Source organism: Chiroxiphia lanceolata, chromosome 11 (genome assembly GCF_009829145.1).
Source record: "Chiroxiphia lanceolata isolate bChiLan1 chromosome 11, bChiLan1.pri, whole genome shotgun sequence".
Taxonomy (NCBI): domain Eukaryota; kingdom Metazoa; phylum Chordata; class Aves; order Passeriformes; family Pipridae; genus Chiroxiphia; species Chiroxiphia lanceolata.
The window spans coordinates 2,067,368-2,085,592 of NC_045647.1; the positions used below are offsets into that span (position 1 = coordinate 2,067,368).

At 47.2% G+C, this 18,225-nt stretch overlaps 1 protein-coding gene across 4 annotated transcripts in view; it reads right to left on the reverse strand.

Annotated features, from left to right (window-relative positions):
• The window catches only part of LOC116792315 (contactin-4), a 283,807-nt gene that overhangs the window by 1,515 nt on the left and 264,067 nt on the right, over positions 1–18,225 (reverse strand). For 3 of the 4 annotated variants that reach the window (XM_032699177.1, XM_032699179.1, XM_032699178.1), the window contains 10 exons: positions 12,812–12,987; positions 9,870–9,990; positions 6,877–7,035; positions 5,995–6,144; positions 5,500–5,570; positions 3,858–4,092; positions 3,248–3,363; positions 2,628–2,814; positions 2,005–2,117; positions 520–688 (listed from right to left, as the gene is read on the reverse strand). In XM_032699177.1, the coding sequence (XP_032555068.1) occupies positions 520–688; positions 2,005–2,117; positions 2,628–2,814; positions 3,248–3,363; positions 3,858–4,092; positions 5,500–5,570; positions 5,995–6,144; positions 6,877–7,035; positions 9,870–9,990; positions 12,812–12,987 (1,497 nt within the window). The remainder of the gene's footprint in view (positions 1–519; positions 689–2,004; positions 2,118–2,627; positions 2,815–3,247; positions 3,364–3,857; positions 4,093–5,499; positions 5,571–5,994; positions 6,145–6,876; positions 7,036–9,869; positions 9,991–12,811; positions 12,988–18,225) is intronic. The other variant, XM_032699180.1, reaches the window with a different exon arrangement.

Consider the following 18,225-nt stretch of genomic DNA (forward strand, 5'->3'; position numbering starts at 1 on the left):
TAATGCAGCTTATAAACTGGGCCATTATTAATGGAAGATGGGACATGGAGATTTTGCAAAAGCCATGTTGTGTAATAAAATACTCTTTCTGTTTGTTCTTCTACACAACCTCATTTCCCTAAATAAATATTTATGCCTCCAACACACAATGGGATATGACTATACAGCAGCCTTATAAATTTAAAAGCCTCCAACACCGCATTTTGTATTTGGTTATAGCAAATTGCAGTGAAACAATATATTCAACCTATATATGAGTATGGAAGGGAGAGAGTGGAAAGTGTCTAGAGATCTTAAATACAAATATAACTACTTAGGGTGGCGTTTCTTATGGTTTAATCTTGGGTTTGGGATGAAATCAGAACCAGGGGCTGGAACGCTGGTCCTCGGCTTTCTGGGTTTCAGCTCCCTGCCTGGGAAATGGTTGGAAGTACAGCCTGCCCTGCTGGGATACACAGCCCTGGTCCCTGCAGGACTCTGGCTCCCCACGGAACGGACCCCAGTTCCTCCCGTCCTTACTCGATATCTTTGGGATTCGGATCTGTTCGCTGCTGCTGCCGTCGCCGCCGTCGCTGACGGGCCGGATCTCGATGATATAATCCTCGTCCAGGGGCAGGGACAGCTCCACGGAGGTTTTATTGGTTTCTATCACAGATGTGCTGCTCTGCCTGTTCCACCTGTACAACACCTGCAGGGAAGGGAGAGAGAACAGGGGGCAGAGAGGGCAGAGCCTGAGCATGTCCAGAGTCACCGCCGCTCTTTTCCTGCCCCCGACGCTCAGACGTGGTCTGGTCACAGAGCGGACACGTGGGATTTGCTGGGGACCCAGTGCCAGGTCAGGGAGGTGACACCTGTACCTTCACCAAGCTAAAATAAACCCCTGTATAAGTAAACACTTATTACAGAAGTCAGAAACTTATGACATTTCTTCAGGAAACTGAGTTGGAACATTTAATGCAGTGCCACCGACAGCTTCCCAGAATAAATGACTTTTGCAAGTGACCTTCTGAGATCTGGGAGTTCTATTAATTTACATCATAAATTGTGACATAAAATATAAGATTTCTAGGAAAAAACATGAAAAACAGGCAATGTTTTGCTATGAGTCAGGAAGAAACCCACCTGGCCCTGCTGTCCTAACAGGGAGTTGAAAGAGGACGTTGTAGGAACCCACTAGATGCAGTTTGCTTTTTCGGGGTGACAAGTCTTTGTCTCCCTCTTTCAAATGACTTCTTAATTTGCATTTCAAACCTAAAATATGTAGTGAAAAGTTGGTCCAGATTGCCGAGGTTCATCTGAGGTTTGGACTAAAAACCCTGAGGAGTTACTTCTTTTTGATAAGCCCATGCAGTGCAGCAAAGATACTTAAAAGTAAGTGCAGAAATTCAGGAGAGCTGGCACAGGCTCCTCAAGCTGATGCCGCTGGCATTCCAGACTGGGAACAAAACACAAAGCATGGCCAGGTCCTTCATTGTCTCAGGCTCTGGTGGGAAATGTTTGCACAACTCAACCCCCAAGGCAAGGTCTGGAAATCAAACACCAACATCTTCTCTGGGCCAAATGAAGCCCTTGTGTAAGGTGATGGAGCTGAATTCTTCCCAAGATTTCTCTCTAGTTCAATTATATCCTATTAAAACTGCTACTAATGAGGATTCTCTTCCTTCTCCTTTTGGCTTTGCTTTCTGAAGGAAACGGGAGCTATTAAAAGAGCATTTTATTTATCTGCAATTAAGGAGCGAACTACAGCCTTTGGAAGGCTTTCACCATGGCAGGAGAGGGGTCCTGGAGGTGGGAGTTCCACAGGGAGGAGCAGGTGAAGGTCCATGGGCTGAGACCCCCTCACAGGGGCGAGGGGAGCAGTGGGAAGAACGTGCTCATGTCACATAGGCATGGTCTCTGTTTTTGATGGAATGCCCCAGTTTTTAACCTGGAAAACCATGGAAAACATCTTGTCTGGTCTTACTATAAACTCCAACTTGACACTGGGCTCGTGGAAATACTCACTTTGTAGCCTCTCACTTCTGACTCGTTGTCCAGTGCTTTGACCTGGTCCCAGTTCAGGATGATCTTGGAGTCAGATGAATTCCACATGATGTTCCCGGGGGGCTGACTCGGTGCTACACGAAAACACACAGGGCATGCTATCACCAAGGAGCACCCTTTCCCAGCTGGATCCCTCCCAGCACCAATGAGGCTTCTACCACCAGAGCTGAGCCTGCCTGGAGTCCTTCCCCCTGGAAAGCTAACGAGTTCTTTCACTTGTCTGTGTCCTCCAGGTCACGGGAGGTGTGACACGACACAGTGCTCTCAATGAAAAAAGGATTCAGTCAGTTGTTCAACATGCCTGAGCCCAGAAGAAAAAAGCCCTCTTGAACGATGAGATAAATATTTAATTTGCCTGCACAGCTGTGATTTGGGTTTTGCATGCTCTGCTTACTTAACACTGGGGAGAGGAGCCTTCCAAAACAAAATCGAGTGAAAAGGCTGAGCCTGGTAAGGCTCGTGCAGAAAAACCTGGCAAAGAGAAGTCTGACAGCTCTGGCAGGGTCAAGAGGGTTTGAAAATGAGAGAGGGGAGCCCTGGCAGAGCCCCCCCAGGCCAGAGCCCCCCACCCTCCCAACACTCACGTGGCTTTTTGGTGGTGACATTGACGGGGGCGCTGGAGGGGCCAGTGCCAGCCGTGTTGTAGGCCCTGACTGCCAGGTGGTACAGGGCATTGCCCCTCAGGTTGCCGACCTTTGTAGAGGTTTGGTTGCCAACTGTCCGAATCCTTTTGGCGTTTTCTTCCTTCTCGTCGTGTCGCCAACACCTGACCTGGGAACAGAGCAGGGACGTGCCCACCTCCAGCCATGGGCTGGCAGCACCCTTCACTTCCAGCACTAACTGTGCCCACAGGACAGATCCTGCATCCTGCCCCATCCCTTCCTGTTTCCTGCTAGGGACCATCCTGGCTGTAGTGCTCCCTCCCCAGGAGCTCGGGCACTGCCTGGCCATGGGACACCTTCACACGGGTCCCCCCTGCAAGCTCTGCTCTCCATTTCCAGCCAGATCACACATGGACAGATGTGTCATTTTTAACCACCTGAGAGAATTCTCTGCTCGCTGAGGAGGCAAAGGGAGGCACATCCACCCCAGGAACACACCGGCCCCAGGGCAGGAGGAGCAGCACCATGGGGACTGCCCAGGATGTGTCTCCACATCTCCTCAAGGTTTATTACTGAAGGGATCCTGCACTCTGCCTCCATACCTCATATCCCTGTATCCTTCCTTTGTGCTGGTTCTCCCAAGGGGGAGCCCACGAAACTTCAACGTCTGAGGCGGAAAGACTTCTGGCCAAAACAGTGGTTGGGGCTCTCGTTGGCTCTGTGTGGTTAAAAATAAAAGGAAGACTTTTCAATTTTATGTTCAATTAGTCCCGAATGTCATGGGATTTATTTTCTTCATTGCATGAGAAAAGAAGCAAACAAATGTGCAGGTTTCAAACCCAGGGCCTGTCAGGCTGTGCTGGGCAGCACTGGCTCCTCCACCTAAGAAATAATATGTCATTGCTAAACTCAGCCCAGGATACCATGTACTGTAATTAGGACAAGTGGGAACATTTTCTAATCAGTGGCCATTAATTCATGCTAAATCTCAGCGGAATCCTTTCCAGATTACATATTACTTTTCCATTAATATCAAAAGATTTCATTACGATTAATGTTATTTTAATGACTACGAAAAGAATCCATCACGGCTCGCCATTTATTCGAAATCAGAGCAGGGGCTCAGGTATCAAAGGATACGCCAAGGTGGAAACTAAACCCTTCCAGAACCCGGGGAGGGAGGAGGAGGGCGGGGTGGGCTCCTGGCTCTACCTTCCTCTGCGGAGTAGACGACGGTGACGGGGCTGAAGGACCCTTCGCCCTTGTTGTTGTACACCCCGACCTTGACCTCGTAGGGCGAGAAGGGCGGCAGGGTCTCGTTCCTGAACACGTATCTGGAGGCATCGGGGGAGGCCACCACCGTCTGCATCCAGCTGACGGTGCCGAAGGGCCGGAACGCCACCACGTAGCCAAAGCCACCCCCGTTCTGCAGCTCCTCGGGCACCGTCTGTGGGCAGGAGAAACACAGCAATGGCTGTGGGGGAACCTTCAGCAATGGCACACATTTATCTGCCCCTCTGGGTGTTGCCTCTCAGTGCTGCTAAAGCTGCTGTTCTGAAGAGAGCACTGGAGACGTGAGGCAGATGGAGTCCTGAATTATCCCATCCTGCCTTTCTGCTCCTTCTCAGAGGAATGCAGCACCTCCAGAAGACACTTCTCCCGAGACCTAATTCACCTTCTTCTACTGACTAGATGGAGCCTCCATTATTGATCTAATTTTAGGCACTGCCATGACTAAGAGTCTGAGGTTTGTTGGGGTGAACCAAGGACATGGTTCCTGCTATCCCATGTGCTCTCGTGCCTTTGGAATCGCATGTGAGGCCCTGGAGAACATCCTGAACACACTGACACTCCCCACTCTCAGGCTGTCAGCCCCTTAAAAAGCTGCATTAAACCAAAAGTATTCAAATAATCCCTAACTATGGGCCACTTTCCCACAGACGTGGTGCTGAAGCTGGTGCAGGGGTTAGTGCTGCTCAGTCCTTCTTCCTCTTTGCTGTAAGGCCACACCAGCCCATAAAGGAAAGGCCTCTGGACATTTAAACCAGTGAAACGACTGTTCTATCAAAACACAAATTATATTTTGTGCAAATTACGACTCAAACCAATGTCTGCTGTTCTTGCCATGTGTGTTTTTGAAACATATTGCAGTATCTTTAGGAGACACGGCGTAGCTAATTAGCCCAACAGAGGAGGAAATTTAGCACATTGAGCTGTGTGGCGAGGACAAAAACCCATTTATAGGTTTTTAATAACCTTAAAAATATCTCTGGCGATTCATTCTGCCAGCTTGGTCAGAAATAGTGCTAAATGGAAGTGTTAGCATGGCTGGTGAAGTTCATTATTAGGAAAAATATGCCAGCTGCATCACATCACAACAGGGAAATATGAGCAGACAAATGACTAAAGTTCTAACCCCGTGTGCCTCATGGAATATTAAACATTTTTCATCTCTGTATCTCCTCGTGCTGGCTGCCATGAGCAGCACTGAGAGCCGGCATGGCTTGTGCTGGCTCTTAACTGTTTGCTGCCTGACATCCCATAGAGGATGAGGGATGGAGCTTGATCCAGCCAGACTGGTCAGGATGTACCAGTTTTATCCCTCGGGTGTTTCTGCCCATCCATGTTTTGCCATAGGGATGTGTTGGGGCTCAGGGGGAGCTGAGCTGGTGTCCCTGTGTCCCCTGCCCAGCACTTCCCTGCTGGCTGCCCTGCACAGGGGCCTGGGGAGGGAAGTCCTCTGGCTCCATTTTAATAGCTGTGCTGTTTTTATCACATAATCTGGGCTTCTTTTTTTCACTGCAAACCACTTGAAACCTCCAGGAGCTTCACTGGCCTCTGGGCTGAGACTCACCTCCCAAGTAATGACCAGCTCAGACTTGCTCCCTCCACCTCCACTGACATTAGCTGGGGTCACTTCAGGAACTGCAAACAAATAGAGGCAGAGGCGAAATGTGGCAACTTTGAAACCATGATAATAATAATAGCACACTGAGGTGGAACAGACCTGTGCAGTGACAGGACTCTGTTGCCCTTCCCCTGTTGGTACCAGGAATGCCATTAAAGTGACTAATTTGCCATGGCAAACAGCACATTAAAAGTATGTCAATAATAGTATATTAAAAGTATGTCAATTAACTTGTGTATTCAGTCTCTAATTGTTTAGTTTAACATTTATCTTCCATAAGAGGGGCCTTTTATTTATTTTCCTGTTTCATATTTGGTTCCCTTACGGGCTAAAAAAGAACAGAGCAGCCACCTGCCAAGGGTTGCCCATAACTGAGGTACCTCTTGGCACTGGTGAGCATTTATCCAACAAGATTTAAGTGTGTTGCCCACCCCTACTTACGAGCTTCTTCAGTTCTTCTCTTCTCTGAGGGTCTGCTGGGCTCCCCGATCCCAATCAGGTTGGCAGCCACCACTCGGAATTCGTACTCCACCCAAGGGTTCAGCCCCACCACTGTGGCTGTGAACGTCCTGCCATCGATGACCTCTGGAACTGGAGACAGCCGTGGGTCAGGAATGCAAGGAAAGCCACTAAAATGTTCAAAGCTCTGAGAAAAAGGCACAGAGAAATCTGGTTTCCTTAAAAGCGAGCGTTTAACGTAAATACAGAGCGAATAAGGACTGATAAACCTTTTGTCATCTTTCTAACTGCAAAGATGTCCAAGAGGTAGCATTAGACCACCATGTTTTTAGCCCAGAAATTCCTGCTATTAAAGAGTTTCTCCTAAGTTGCCACTGTTCGAAAACAAAGTGTCAAGACAACAGGTTTAAAGCGTTTTTATTTTTCTCTTTTTAAAACACACTGTTCCCTCTACTTAATGGTTACTGGAACAAAATTAACCTCTGACGGAATGAGCAATTACACCATGGGATTTTTCCCTCTATCAGGGAAATAATTCCACTTTAAGATAGGCCAGATGACACAGGCTGTCCCTGAGGGATGTCTTTATAGACCACAATTACTGTTGTATATCTCCAGCGCGGCAACAAAGGAGAGGAATTCATTCTGTTTTCCCTTAAACATTCATGAGAAAAATGGATGAGTAATAGCACTGACTGGACCCTAAATCTTTGGGTTGCCAAACCTGAAACCAGTTAATAAGAGCAGCGCTCTGCAGCCAGGGAAATTGCTTCTCACATCAGGGAGCAGAGCTGGTCCACGTGTGCATCCCGATGGATGTGTTTTCCAGCAGCGGAGCTCGGAGGGGCCGGGTTATGGATTTACCTGTGCTCACTGCCTGCCAGCCCACCGAGAAGGGGGTCCTTGCTTGCACCACGTACATGGTGATGGGGCTGTGGTTGTCAGCCCCCGGCCTCCAGGACAGCTGGGCCGTGGTGTCCGTCACCTCGTCGATCGTCACGGCCTCGGGGGGGCCGGGGGGACCTGTGGGAGCATGGCAGGAGAGGGGTGGGTGAGGGGGTTCAAGGGGTCATCTTCCCTCACTCAGGACAGAGAAGCCCCTGTAGAGGAGTCGATGCAGGCTCAGCTCTCATTGCCTGGATGAGACCAGGAGGCACTGGGGAGATGCACCAGCACCATGGATACACCAGCACCATTCCCAGGGAGATACACCAGCACCATAGATACACCAGCACCATAGATATACCAGCACCATTCCCAGGGAGATACACCAGCACCATAGATATACCAGCACCATTCCCAGGGAGATACACCAGCACCATAGATACACCAGCACCATAGATATACCAGCACCATTCCCAGAGAGATACACCAGCACCATAGATATACCAGCACCATGGATACACCAGCACCATGGATACACCAGCACCATGGATACACCAGCACCACAGCCAGGGAGATACAGCAGCACTATGCCCAGGGAGACCCCAGTATGTTCTGCTTCACTGTCGGGTTCTTCTTAACCAGTAAAGGCAGCAGGACACACCAGTCAGGGAGAGACCTCTCTCCTCTCTCACATGGCCATTGCTCCTGGGAGTGGTACCTGAGGTGCAGCCTCTTCCCATCCCAGAGAATCCCTGAATGGTTTGGGTTGGGAGGGACCTTAAGGATCACTTTATCCCACCCCCTGCCATGGGCAGGGACATCTCCCACTAGCCCAGGTTGCTCCAAGCCCCATCCAACCTGGCCTTGGACACTTCCAGGGATGGGGCAGCCACAGTTTCTCTGGGATCCTGTGCCAGGGCCTCCCCACCCTTACAGGCAAAAAATTCTTCCCAGTATCCCATCTAACCCTTCATTCTGTCATTTTGAAACCATTCCCCTTTGTCCTGTCACTCCAGGCCCTTGTCCAAAGTCCCTCTCCACCTCTCTTGGAGCCCCTTTAGGTACTGGACCAAGGTACCCTTTAGGTACTCAAGCAAACTCTCCTCTTGCAACTCACTCTGTGGACTAAAAGCATTCTCATATGATATTCAGAGAGCTGGACATGGTTAAATATCTAAAATACCCTGAAATCTTCCAATATCCTGCCTATAAAATGAAAGTTCAGCAGGTCTAGCCAGATTTAATTTCTGAGAAATTAAAACTTTAAATTGTTTTTGCTGGGGGGAGCAGTCACGTAACACAGGCTCAGGGAGCAGTTGGAATTTCACTGTATTCTTCACAAATTGCTCCTACTGATTGGCAGAGTTTGAAACAAGCTGCATTCACTTCATGGCTGGGAATAACTATGTTTTCTGTATCATTGTTTCATATTCCCTGAGATGAATAATTCTTTTTTTTTTTCTAGTATCTAATTTTTTTAACCTAGTATCTCTTATTATTTTGACGCAATTCCAATATTTTAAAAACTCCTAACAATTATTCTGAAGGTTCTATTGATGCACCAGCCATTCACCTCCTGCTCCTGGTCTCACAGCCCAGGGATATTTCCCTATTTCTCTACAGCACAACTCTCAGTGCAGCTGTGGCATCACTGGCCTGGATGAAGACATCCTGTTGGTCACAGAATTCCAGAATGGTTTGGGTTGGAAGGGAGATTAAAGCTCATCTCATCCCACCCCTTTCCACGGGCAGGGACACCTTCCACCATCCCAGGTTGCTCCAAGCCCCTTCCAACCTGGTCTTGGACACTCCCAGGGATGGGGCAGCCACAGCTTCTCTGGGCACCCTGTTTCTGTGTTTTACCACCTTCAATATTTGTAACAAGTGACAAGATCAGTATTTTATCATCACCAAGGGTCATTTTCTTGTGAGAATTTAATGTTCCTCCTGTTTGTTTACAGAGGCAGCACTAAAGAAATTACCCAACTGAGGTGCCCGGAGCAGCCTCTGTTGAAATGTTTGGGCTAAACAACCAAAAAATTCATCTGAAATCATGCTGCAGCAAAAAAACTGAGAGCCAGTGAAAGAGGGGATTTCTTACTATTTTTTGCAAGCTCTCCTCCTTTCACCGAGTTGCCTGAGAACTCACATGGAGAACATGTGAGAGGACAAGAGCAAAAGGCCTCAAGTTGTGGCAGGAGATGTACAGATTGGATAACCAGGAAAATTTCTTCATGGGAAGGGTTGTCAAGCATTGGAACAGGTTGTCCAGGGCAGGGGTGGAGTCACCACCATATCTGGAGGGATTTAAAAGCCATGTGTTTGTGGCACTTGGGGACATGGGTTAGTGGTGGCCTTGCCAGTGCTGGGGGAATGGTTGGACTGATGTTCTTAGAGGGTTTTTCCAGCCTAAAGGATTCTATGAAGTTCCTGGGGTCTGTGAGAATCGAGAGACAGAGGAGCAGCAAAGTTTGCTTTCCCCAAAGTCAACAAGCAAGAAAATATATATAATATTTATTATAAGGATGCAGACTCAGGGTAACTAATTACAGCTCTGTTGAAGTCCTACTTACACATCATCAGTGCATGGTAATGAATAGATCTTGAAATATCAATGAAGTTCCTAAATCACGTTTATCCCCGAAAAGGAATAATATTACTTGGCAGAAGTGCAGTTAATAACCTGAATGCTGCTTCTGTTGCACAGTTCATCAAACAAACGAGCTCAGTTGGTGCAGGTTTGGCATTTAGGACACAAACACGGCGTGTTTACGTGAGCTGTGTCTGCTGGATGAGGGTGTGTATCTGAAACACGCCACAGGCACTGTTTGAAAACGTGCTGTGAACCCCAGTGCGTGCTCAGAGGTTTTTTTCTCAAATTAATTACAAGATGCTGGGGGGAAAAAAAGCAAAAAAAAAAAAGGAGAAATTTTACAACAACAACAACAACAACAGTAACAAAATTCAAATACCTCTTACAATCAGGTCTGCAGCAGCCGAGAGCTTGTCCACACTTGTTTGCACCATGCAGACGTATTTCCCCGCGTGCTTCAGCTGGATGCTTCTGATCATCAAATCACCAGCTGAATCCTGCTGATAAAGTAGGGAAAAGTGGTTACAATTACTTTTTAATGAGCGCTAAACATCATTATCACATGAAGGACACTGTGACTAATGGATTTACTTTGCTCTGGCTGATGAAAACATTAGTAATGCAAGCTTGGCCTATTAAAGGGATGTGTCTGCCTTGAAGGGGAGAGCGGGAGCGCCTCTGAAGTTCTGGCTCCTCCCCGGGGCAGGGGAGCAGGGCTGGGGGCTGGGAAACACTTCCCCTTAGTAACTTGTTGTAGTCTGGTTGTAGTCTACAAGTGCCTTGTAAGGGGCAGAGGAGGGGCAGGGACTGAGCTCTGCTCTGGGGGGACCAGGGACAGCACCCAGGGAATGGCTGGAGCTGTGTCAGGGCAGGGTCAGGTTGGATCTCAGGAAAAGGTTCCTCCCCTAGAGGGTGGTTGGCACTGCCCAGGCTCCCCAGGGCAGTGGGCACAGCCCCAAGGCTGCCAGAGCTCCAGGAGGGTTTGGATGATGCTCTGGGGCACAGGGTGGGACCCTTGGGGATGGTCCCATGCAGGGCCAGGAGTTGGACTGGATGATCCTTGTGGGTCCCTTCCAACTCAGCATATCCAGGGATTCTGTGACCATTAAAACAACGTGACAAAGCTTATGTGGGGCAGGTTCACACCTCTCTGGATATCCCATTTACACCCTCTCTGGTGTTCAGATGCCCAAGTTGTGTCTCCCTTCCTTCCACAGGTGAAACCCAGCCCGAATTCTAAGCCATCTGCAATAATTTCCTGGCTTTGTCTGGCAGGCAGCATTCTGATTGCCCCGTGTTTTTGTGCTAAAGATCATGAGAACAGCACTCTCCCAGGAAATCTTGCATCACCTAACAGCAGTAATTTGTTTTCCAAACGCCAAGTGCATGTCTGATTAACTATTGAATAGAACTAATTAGGTTTCTCTGTGTATCAGAAGCTGAAAACACTCCTTAAATTTTTCTCCAGACACAAAGCATTGGGTCCATTGGAAATCTCAGGGTAACCTTGTGATTGTGGCTTTTTGACTGAGAAATATTAATCAAGTTTGCAATTTTAGCTTTGCAGGCTGAGCAGGTGCAGTCACCCCAAAAAGCCATGGCTGCTGATGTGCACCCTGGGCATCAATCTCTAAGGGCATCTTTTAAGGCTTGGAAATTGTGTTTCCTTTTCCTTTCAGCATTAAATTTCACCCCTGAAAAATGTAAATATAGACTGTCACTCTGCCTGAGACTCAGCAGAGTCCACAGCTCTGTTGAGCCTCCCTTAGAGATATAGGAAAAACCCTTGATGAAAATTTTGCATTTTTCCCTCATTTTTAGAGCTCCTTTCACCCAATAGAAGTGAAAAAAAAAATCATGAGGAAGGATAAGTTAGAATTTAAACAACCCAAGCCCTGCCTAAACAGGGTAAATTAGATGAACTCTGAACTGCAAAGGAAAATGTTATGGTTACAAAGCGAAGTTTTCAGAGATGGTCTGTGAAATCACTGCTTTTCTTACTAAAAATTATTTGGGAATTATTTTGAGCCATAAAACTGGCATGAGAGGCTGGGGCAGGCCTGACAGATGTGCCACCTCCTTGTGTGAAGCCCCCCCTAGCAGATGGCATCCTGAGGTATCTCTTTGAGCACTGGCCTTCTCCAATGCCCAAAATTTATGCCTCAACATCTTCAGGACATCTAAAACTACTAGAAAAGTAGTTTTATTTTAACTTAAAAACCTGCCCTTCAAAAGTGAGGTAAGAGCAGAGAAAGCCAAGCAGAGATGGACCATGAGGGCACCTTTGCCCTGCTGAGGGTGCTCCGGTCCTAAACCTTCCTGCAGAGGCACAAAATGCCAAATGCCCCAAGAAAATTCTCTCCTCTCCTAATGAGGGTCAGCAATTCCTACCTTCCTACCTTTGCTTCTCCCATCTGCCACTCCACCATGGTCCTGAGCAGCAGCCATGGACTGTCCAACCATCATTTCCCACTTGTCCCTCTCCTGGCTTTCCAGGAACATGAACTTTTCAACCTTCAAATAAACAATTCTCTGGGCATTGCAGAAGTTTACACTGTCAGTGGGTACTGACTGGGTTTCTCACAAACAAAAAAAAATCAACCAAACAACCCAAAGACACCAAGGTAGCATTGCCAGGAAACCTGCACAGGTAAGACTGAGAAGAAATGTCACCTGCAGGGGTGGGGGATATTTGCAATCCTCTGCAGGTTACTTTGTGTAGAGGAAAAATAGTTATTCTAAGCATGTGGTCACAAGAGGAGGACACAGACAGAGACAGATAAACATGGCAACAAACCCTGCCTGAGCATTTTTGAGGATATTGTCTGATTTCCTGCTATTTTCTCTATAAATACAAAGTTCTACAATGGTTACAGTTTACATTTATTTTACTGTTTCAGACAGAGAAAATCTATTATGGATTTCTTCCTTGAAGGAGGAGGCAGTTTTTTGCAATGAGAAAACATATTTTAGGTCTCCTGACATCCCTCCCACTGTTCATTTGAGCAGATTTGTCATGCCATGAAGGAAATCATAACAAGTTTGCACCACTCTAATGAACAAATACACTGGCAATGTTAATCTCAGCCTGTGAACAGAAGACAACACAGAAACATGGAATCATTTAGGGTGGAAAAGCCCTTTAAGATCATTGAGTCCAGCCATTAATCCAGCACTGCCAGGGCCACCACTAAACCATCCATAAGTCTTTTCAATCCCTCCAGGACTGACTTAGCCAAGTCCATTCCTTCTCTTAGCAGCCCTTTTCTATTGTTACCTGCTTCTAGTACAGTGAGGAGATGCTTTAGAGTTAATACTTACCCCTCCCACTCTTTCAAAGTGATCCCCATCCTTCTCAAAGTCTATCAGGTGCCCATTAAATGACCAGGTGAACATGATATCCAGGGAGTGGTCGTGAGAGACCTGGCATGGCAGGACAATGCTCTCCCCAACGGTGACATCCATGCTGAAAGGTGACACCATGACCCGGGTTGGATCTACAAACAGTAAAGAAAGGGGAAAAAAGAGCATTAATCTGGTTCTCCTGAGGAATATGTAGGGCTGAGAGAGATCCTGAGCAGTCTCCCACAACTGCAGTGATCACTTAGGAAGATCCTTAATGTAACAAGTGAACTATCCCATCTTTGCTTTTATCCTCCAACACCTTTCTCCAGTTGTTGGATTGAAACACTGCTAATAAACCCTCCAAAATCCTCTTCCACTCACCATCCTGATGAAGAAGGAGAAAAGAAGGGGCTGGAAAAGAGTGCAGCAGATCTGAAAGGCTTGGTTAAAATTTTTGAGAAAGCCTGGAAGTCAGAGATTCTCTTCTTTGAATCTTCTTACTTCAAAGAGCTGTTTCACAGTCACACATTGTTCACCACGGTTATAAAAATCTATTCTATTGTTCCTGTAATAAATGTTGCCTCAAGAAAACTCTCTCAGTGTAAAATCTCCAAAACTAGAATGAAGAAGGGGATATTAAAAACATGAGTGATATCTGCTCACATCTGGAAAGGGAAAGAATTGGCTGAGGTTACTGTTGTACCTCACTTTTATTGCAAACCTGGTGATTGTGTAGAACACTGGCCACGGTCTCTGTGGTTTGACATTTCAAAGCCAGGCTGTTTTCTTTGTGTCAGGAGAGTCCCCAGAAAGAATAAATATAAATAATGAGAGATACCAACCAAACCTTTGACACCATGGACACCAAAACCCTGCCCCAACAAGCCAAGTGCTGTGGTGATGTCAGAGAGTGGTTTTGGGTTGGGATGTGGCTCTGGGGGTGGTGACTCCAGATGTCACTGTCCTGTTGGACTAGAACTGAGGAATTATTTTAGGGAGATGAAGCAGAAAAAAGGGCACTGCCCTAAACATGACACTTCCAAAGGGAAGCCCCCAAACCTCCAGGGATCTGTGAAGCAGCAAGTTCTGCCTGTTAAATACAGGCAGCAGCTCCACCCCAGCTCCCAGACTAATCCCTTATTCCCAGCTGGAGTTCACACAGATCTTTCACCACTGGTTTAATGGTCTATTTTTCACTTGAGTCCTGCAGGAGGAGCAAAATGGTGGCACAGAAAGATGAGCCCTGACACATTATGCAGACTCCAGCTCCTCATCTGTGCCCCTGAATTCCCTCTGCCTCCAAAGCTGACATTCCTCTTTCATTTCTGTTGACAAAAATGCAGTAATTTTTTCTACAGGGCCTCAGAGGAAATGAAAAGGAGACAAAATATTGCTTAACAATGAGACCAAAAGTCTGAAAATCATATAGAGATAGATATTTTTGCTTATTCCAAAAATCTATTCTGCACAACTGTCATGCTAAAATAATACCAGCATTATTCAATCTCTGGGATATGACACCAAAATCTTAACTACTTCTTCCAGAGACTATTGCCCAACTGCTTAAGCTTCTGCTAAAATAATAAAGATACAACAACAAAGATATGGACTGGACAGAACTACTCCCTGAAATCCAGGGGATGCAAAGCTGTTCCCGGATTTTTGAAGACCTTATCAAAAGTGTACAGGAGGTGGTGAAAAAGATTTAATCTCTGTCTGTATGGATTTCAGATCAAGTCCTCGGGGACTTGGCTGTGTTATCTTGGACAAATTTATTTCATCTATATTTTGGTTCTTCTAACCAGAGTAACTCTTAACACAAGCACAGTAGGTATTATGAGGCTTAGCTAATTAATACAATTAAATGATTAATACATTCAAAATTTCTTAGGCATGAGCAGTATAAGTGCACATGACTAAAACAATGTTTAATTATTGCTTAGATTTATGGCATTATTTTTGTATAACTGATGTATCAGGATTTCCCAGTCACTTGGTGTTGCTACAACTGGAATTCAGGAAGACTCAGAGCATCCCGAGCTCAGGATACTACAGGAATACCCACACCAGCAGTGGGGCTCAGGCATGGAATCACTCACTAAAATTCCTCTCAGCATCAGAAGTTCATCTATTTTATACACATGTAAAAAAAGAAGAAAATAAATATATGGAATAGAATATATAATATAATTGTATAGGATTGTAGAATGCAGAATATATTCTCAAATGGAATTCTGGTATATATTCTGTATTGTGAAATTCTATACAATTCTAGAATATATTTATATTCGAGAATACAGTTAGAATATTTATTTAGAATTATAGAATATAGAGCTCCTGCAGATGTAGACACTCAGTGCCTGGCTCCTCCAAAAATCAGCCCACAGGTTTCATGAAATCATGGAATTGTTTAGGTTGGAAAAGTTCAACCATTCCCCCAGCACTGCCAAGGCCACCACTAACCCATGTCCCCAAATGACACATCTACACATGCTTTGAATCCCTCCAGGGATGGGGACTCCACTCCTGCCCTGGGCAGCTGTGCCAGGGCTGCACAACCCCTCCACTACAGAATTTTTCCTAATATCCAACCCAAACCTCTCCTGGTGCACCTGGAGCCCCTTCCTGCATGTCCCTGGGAGGATGAGGAGCCAGGCAGGGCTTGGGGCCGTGCTGGGCTGCGTGTGACTGTCTGTAGGTGTCACTGAAGGCTCAGGAAAGCAGCAAAGCTCCCTCTCAGCCTTCCTTTCACACCAGCATTTTCAGGAGCACGCTTTTTGTGTGACAGGAACAGCACTTTGCAGTTTTCCATGGCTTTCCCTGCTCTCCAGCCCCTCTGGCAGCACAGGGGGCTCATCCTGTGGGGTGTCACTGCGGGCTCTGAGCAGCCTCAATGCTCACGGGGCTGGTCCTCAGCTGGAGCAAATCCTCATGGCCACCCCAGGACAGCTCTGGATGCCCAGCCATCCCCCAGCCTCCCTGGGGGGGGTGCACTGAGGTCATCTGAGCTTGTCTTACCAATTTCTGTCCTGCCTTACATCCCGATTTTCCTGCCTTACCTCCCTTGGCTTTACCGTTGCAGCACGTTGCAGAGCACTTGGTGTATTCCTGACTAAGCGTGTTTGCTTCATACTACAAGAGATTTTAACAAAGTTTTCCTCCTTGCCTAGAAGAAAGGGAGCTGAGCAGCACTTCCCATCCGTGGGAAGGCTGGAATTGCTTCCCTCCAGTCCCTGCAAACAGCAGCCTGGCAGTGCCATTAGTGCTGCCTGCGTCTCCCGGCTCCTCTCGGGATGCAGGGATGCATTTCCCAGCTGCAAACCCAGAGGCTGCAGGTGCTGCAGGCACGGGCTGAGGGGCACCATTATCCAATCTGCAAAGGAACCATCCCACATGGATGTGCCATTGACTGGGTGTCCCTCAGGAGAGATCCCTTGTTTGGGGTAAGTGGCTCTGCCTCGTCGTGCCTGCTGCACGTGGCACACGGGGCTGGGCCGTGTCACATCGACCTGCTGGACGTGACACAGCGGGACATGACCCGCAGGGGCACGACAGGAGTGACAGAAAACACAGCACAGGCTGACACTCACAAATAATGCTTTTTTTCCCCCTTAAAAATATAGGTCAGTTCAGAGCGTGCAAAGAAGCTTTTGAACGATCACAGAATCCCAGGATATGCTGAGTTGGGAGGGACCCACAAGGATCATTGAGTGCAGCTGCTGGCCCTGTAGAGGATCATCCCCAAGAGTCACACCCTCTGCCCCAGAGGATCTTCCAAACCCTCCTGGAGCTCTGGCAGCCTTGGGGCTGTGCCCACTGCCCTGGGGAGCCTGGTCAGTGCCCAACCAGCCTCTGGGGGAAGAACCTTTTGCTGAGATCCAACCTGACCCTGCCCTGACACAGCTCCAGGTCCTGTCACTGTGCACCACAGATGCAAGAGGAGCAGGGAAAGCAAGAAGCCACGTCACAGATGTTGTGCCCATCAGCAAGAGTTCCACTGCCCAGTGGGTTTTTTCAGACCTGCCTCTGTTAAGTGGCTCCTTGGATCCCATTCCCAAACGTGCCCCTCTCCAACCCGGCTCAGCTCCACAGGGCATGGATCCAGGGATGGCAATAACCACAGTGCTCTTCAGTGAAGGATATCAAAGTCCTCAGTAAACAATGAGATGTGCTTTGCCAGCCCTGGCTGCTGAAGGAATAAAGAGCATTTCACTCTAATAAAAGGCTGAGCTGTTGGCCTCAAATCAGTGGAACTGAACATTCAGAGACAGATTAAAAAAAAAGAGATAATGTAGCATTTCCAAAGCTGGTTGATGAACCCTGAGCATGTAATACCTAAATGCTTATTTGGAGATCTGTTCTGGTACGGAGGGGGTCAGAGGAGAAGGAGGACAAGGAAATACTCTGGTTTTGACATATTCAACCAGCATAAAAAACTTGAAGAAATCAGAACTCCTCTCCCCCAAATTAATGCTTCCTTCAGACTGTTCTACTTCTAAGGGAAATTTTCTGAGATCTTGCAAAGACTTATTCCTTCCTCTCCTCTTCCAACCTTGCCTTCACTTCAGTCAAGTTTGGTGCTGCTAATGGGAATTTTGTAAAAAGATCCTATAGAACCAGGGATTCATTAAGGTTGGAAAAGACCTCCAAGATCATCATGTCTCCACCCTCTGACCTATACTGAGGTCTGAGGTCCCTCTCCCCTTTACTTTTTTGCCTAAGTAGGAAAAGTCTGTTGTAAATACTCATGGCTTTTGGACTCATGGTTATGGACAGAAAAAAACAGTCTGGAGCTTTAAATGGAATAAAAAAACCCCAGCAGTGTTTGTTTTTGCTGATGGGTATTTTCTTCAAGCACATAAGAAATATTCATATCCCACCTATTATCCTCGGAGTTAAACAGCTGAGCAGCTTGGATGTGTCCTGGCCAGAGTGGCTCCTCCAGGACGGGGAGGGAGGATGTTTATTCCAGGCTGGACAAGGGGAGCCCATGGAGCCAGAGCCATTCCAGCCCCAGGGCTCTGGCTCTGCAGCAGGATCCATGCTCGGAGCACACCAGGGCATCTGCTGGGTGGGTAATGAGAGCCAGGGTGGCTGACAAGGTAATTCCAGGTTCAAGCATCAGTGCTCAAGTGCAGGAGTTTATGTTCAATTACCAGATGCTTCAAACAAGGCACTGAGACAAAGGCAGGCGATGCCAAGCACAGGCTGCAGCCAATTCCAGGGAAAATGGTGCTGCTTTTCCTGGGGCTCTACTTCCATCACTCTGCTGATATCCCTTACGAGGATCTGGGCAGATAAGCAGCAGTTTCAAGTTTGATTAACTATCTAATTATCTAATTCTCTTAAATTAGTCTTAAAGATACAGATACATTTTTTCCTGATCTGCA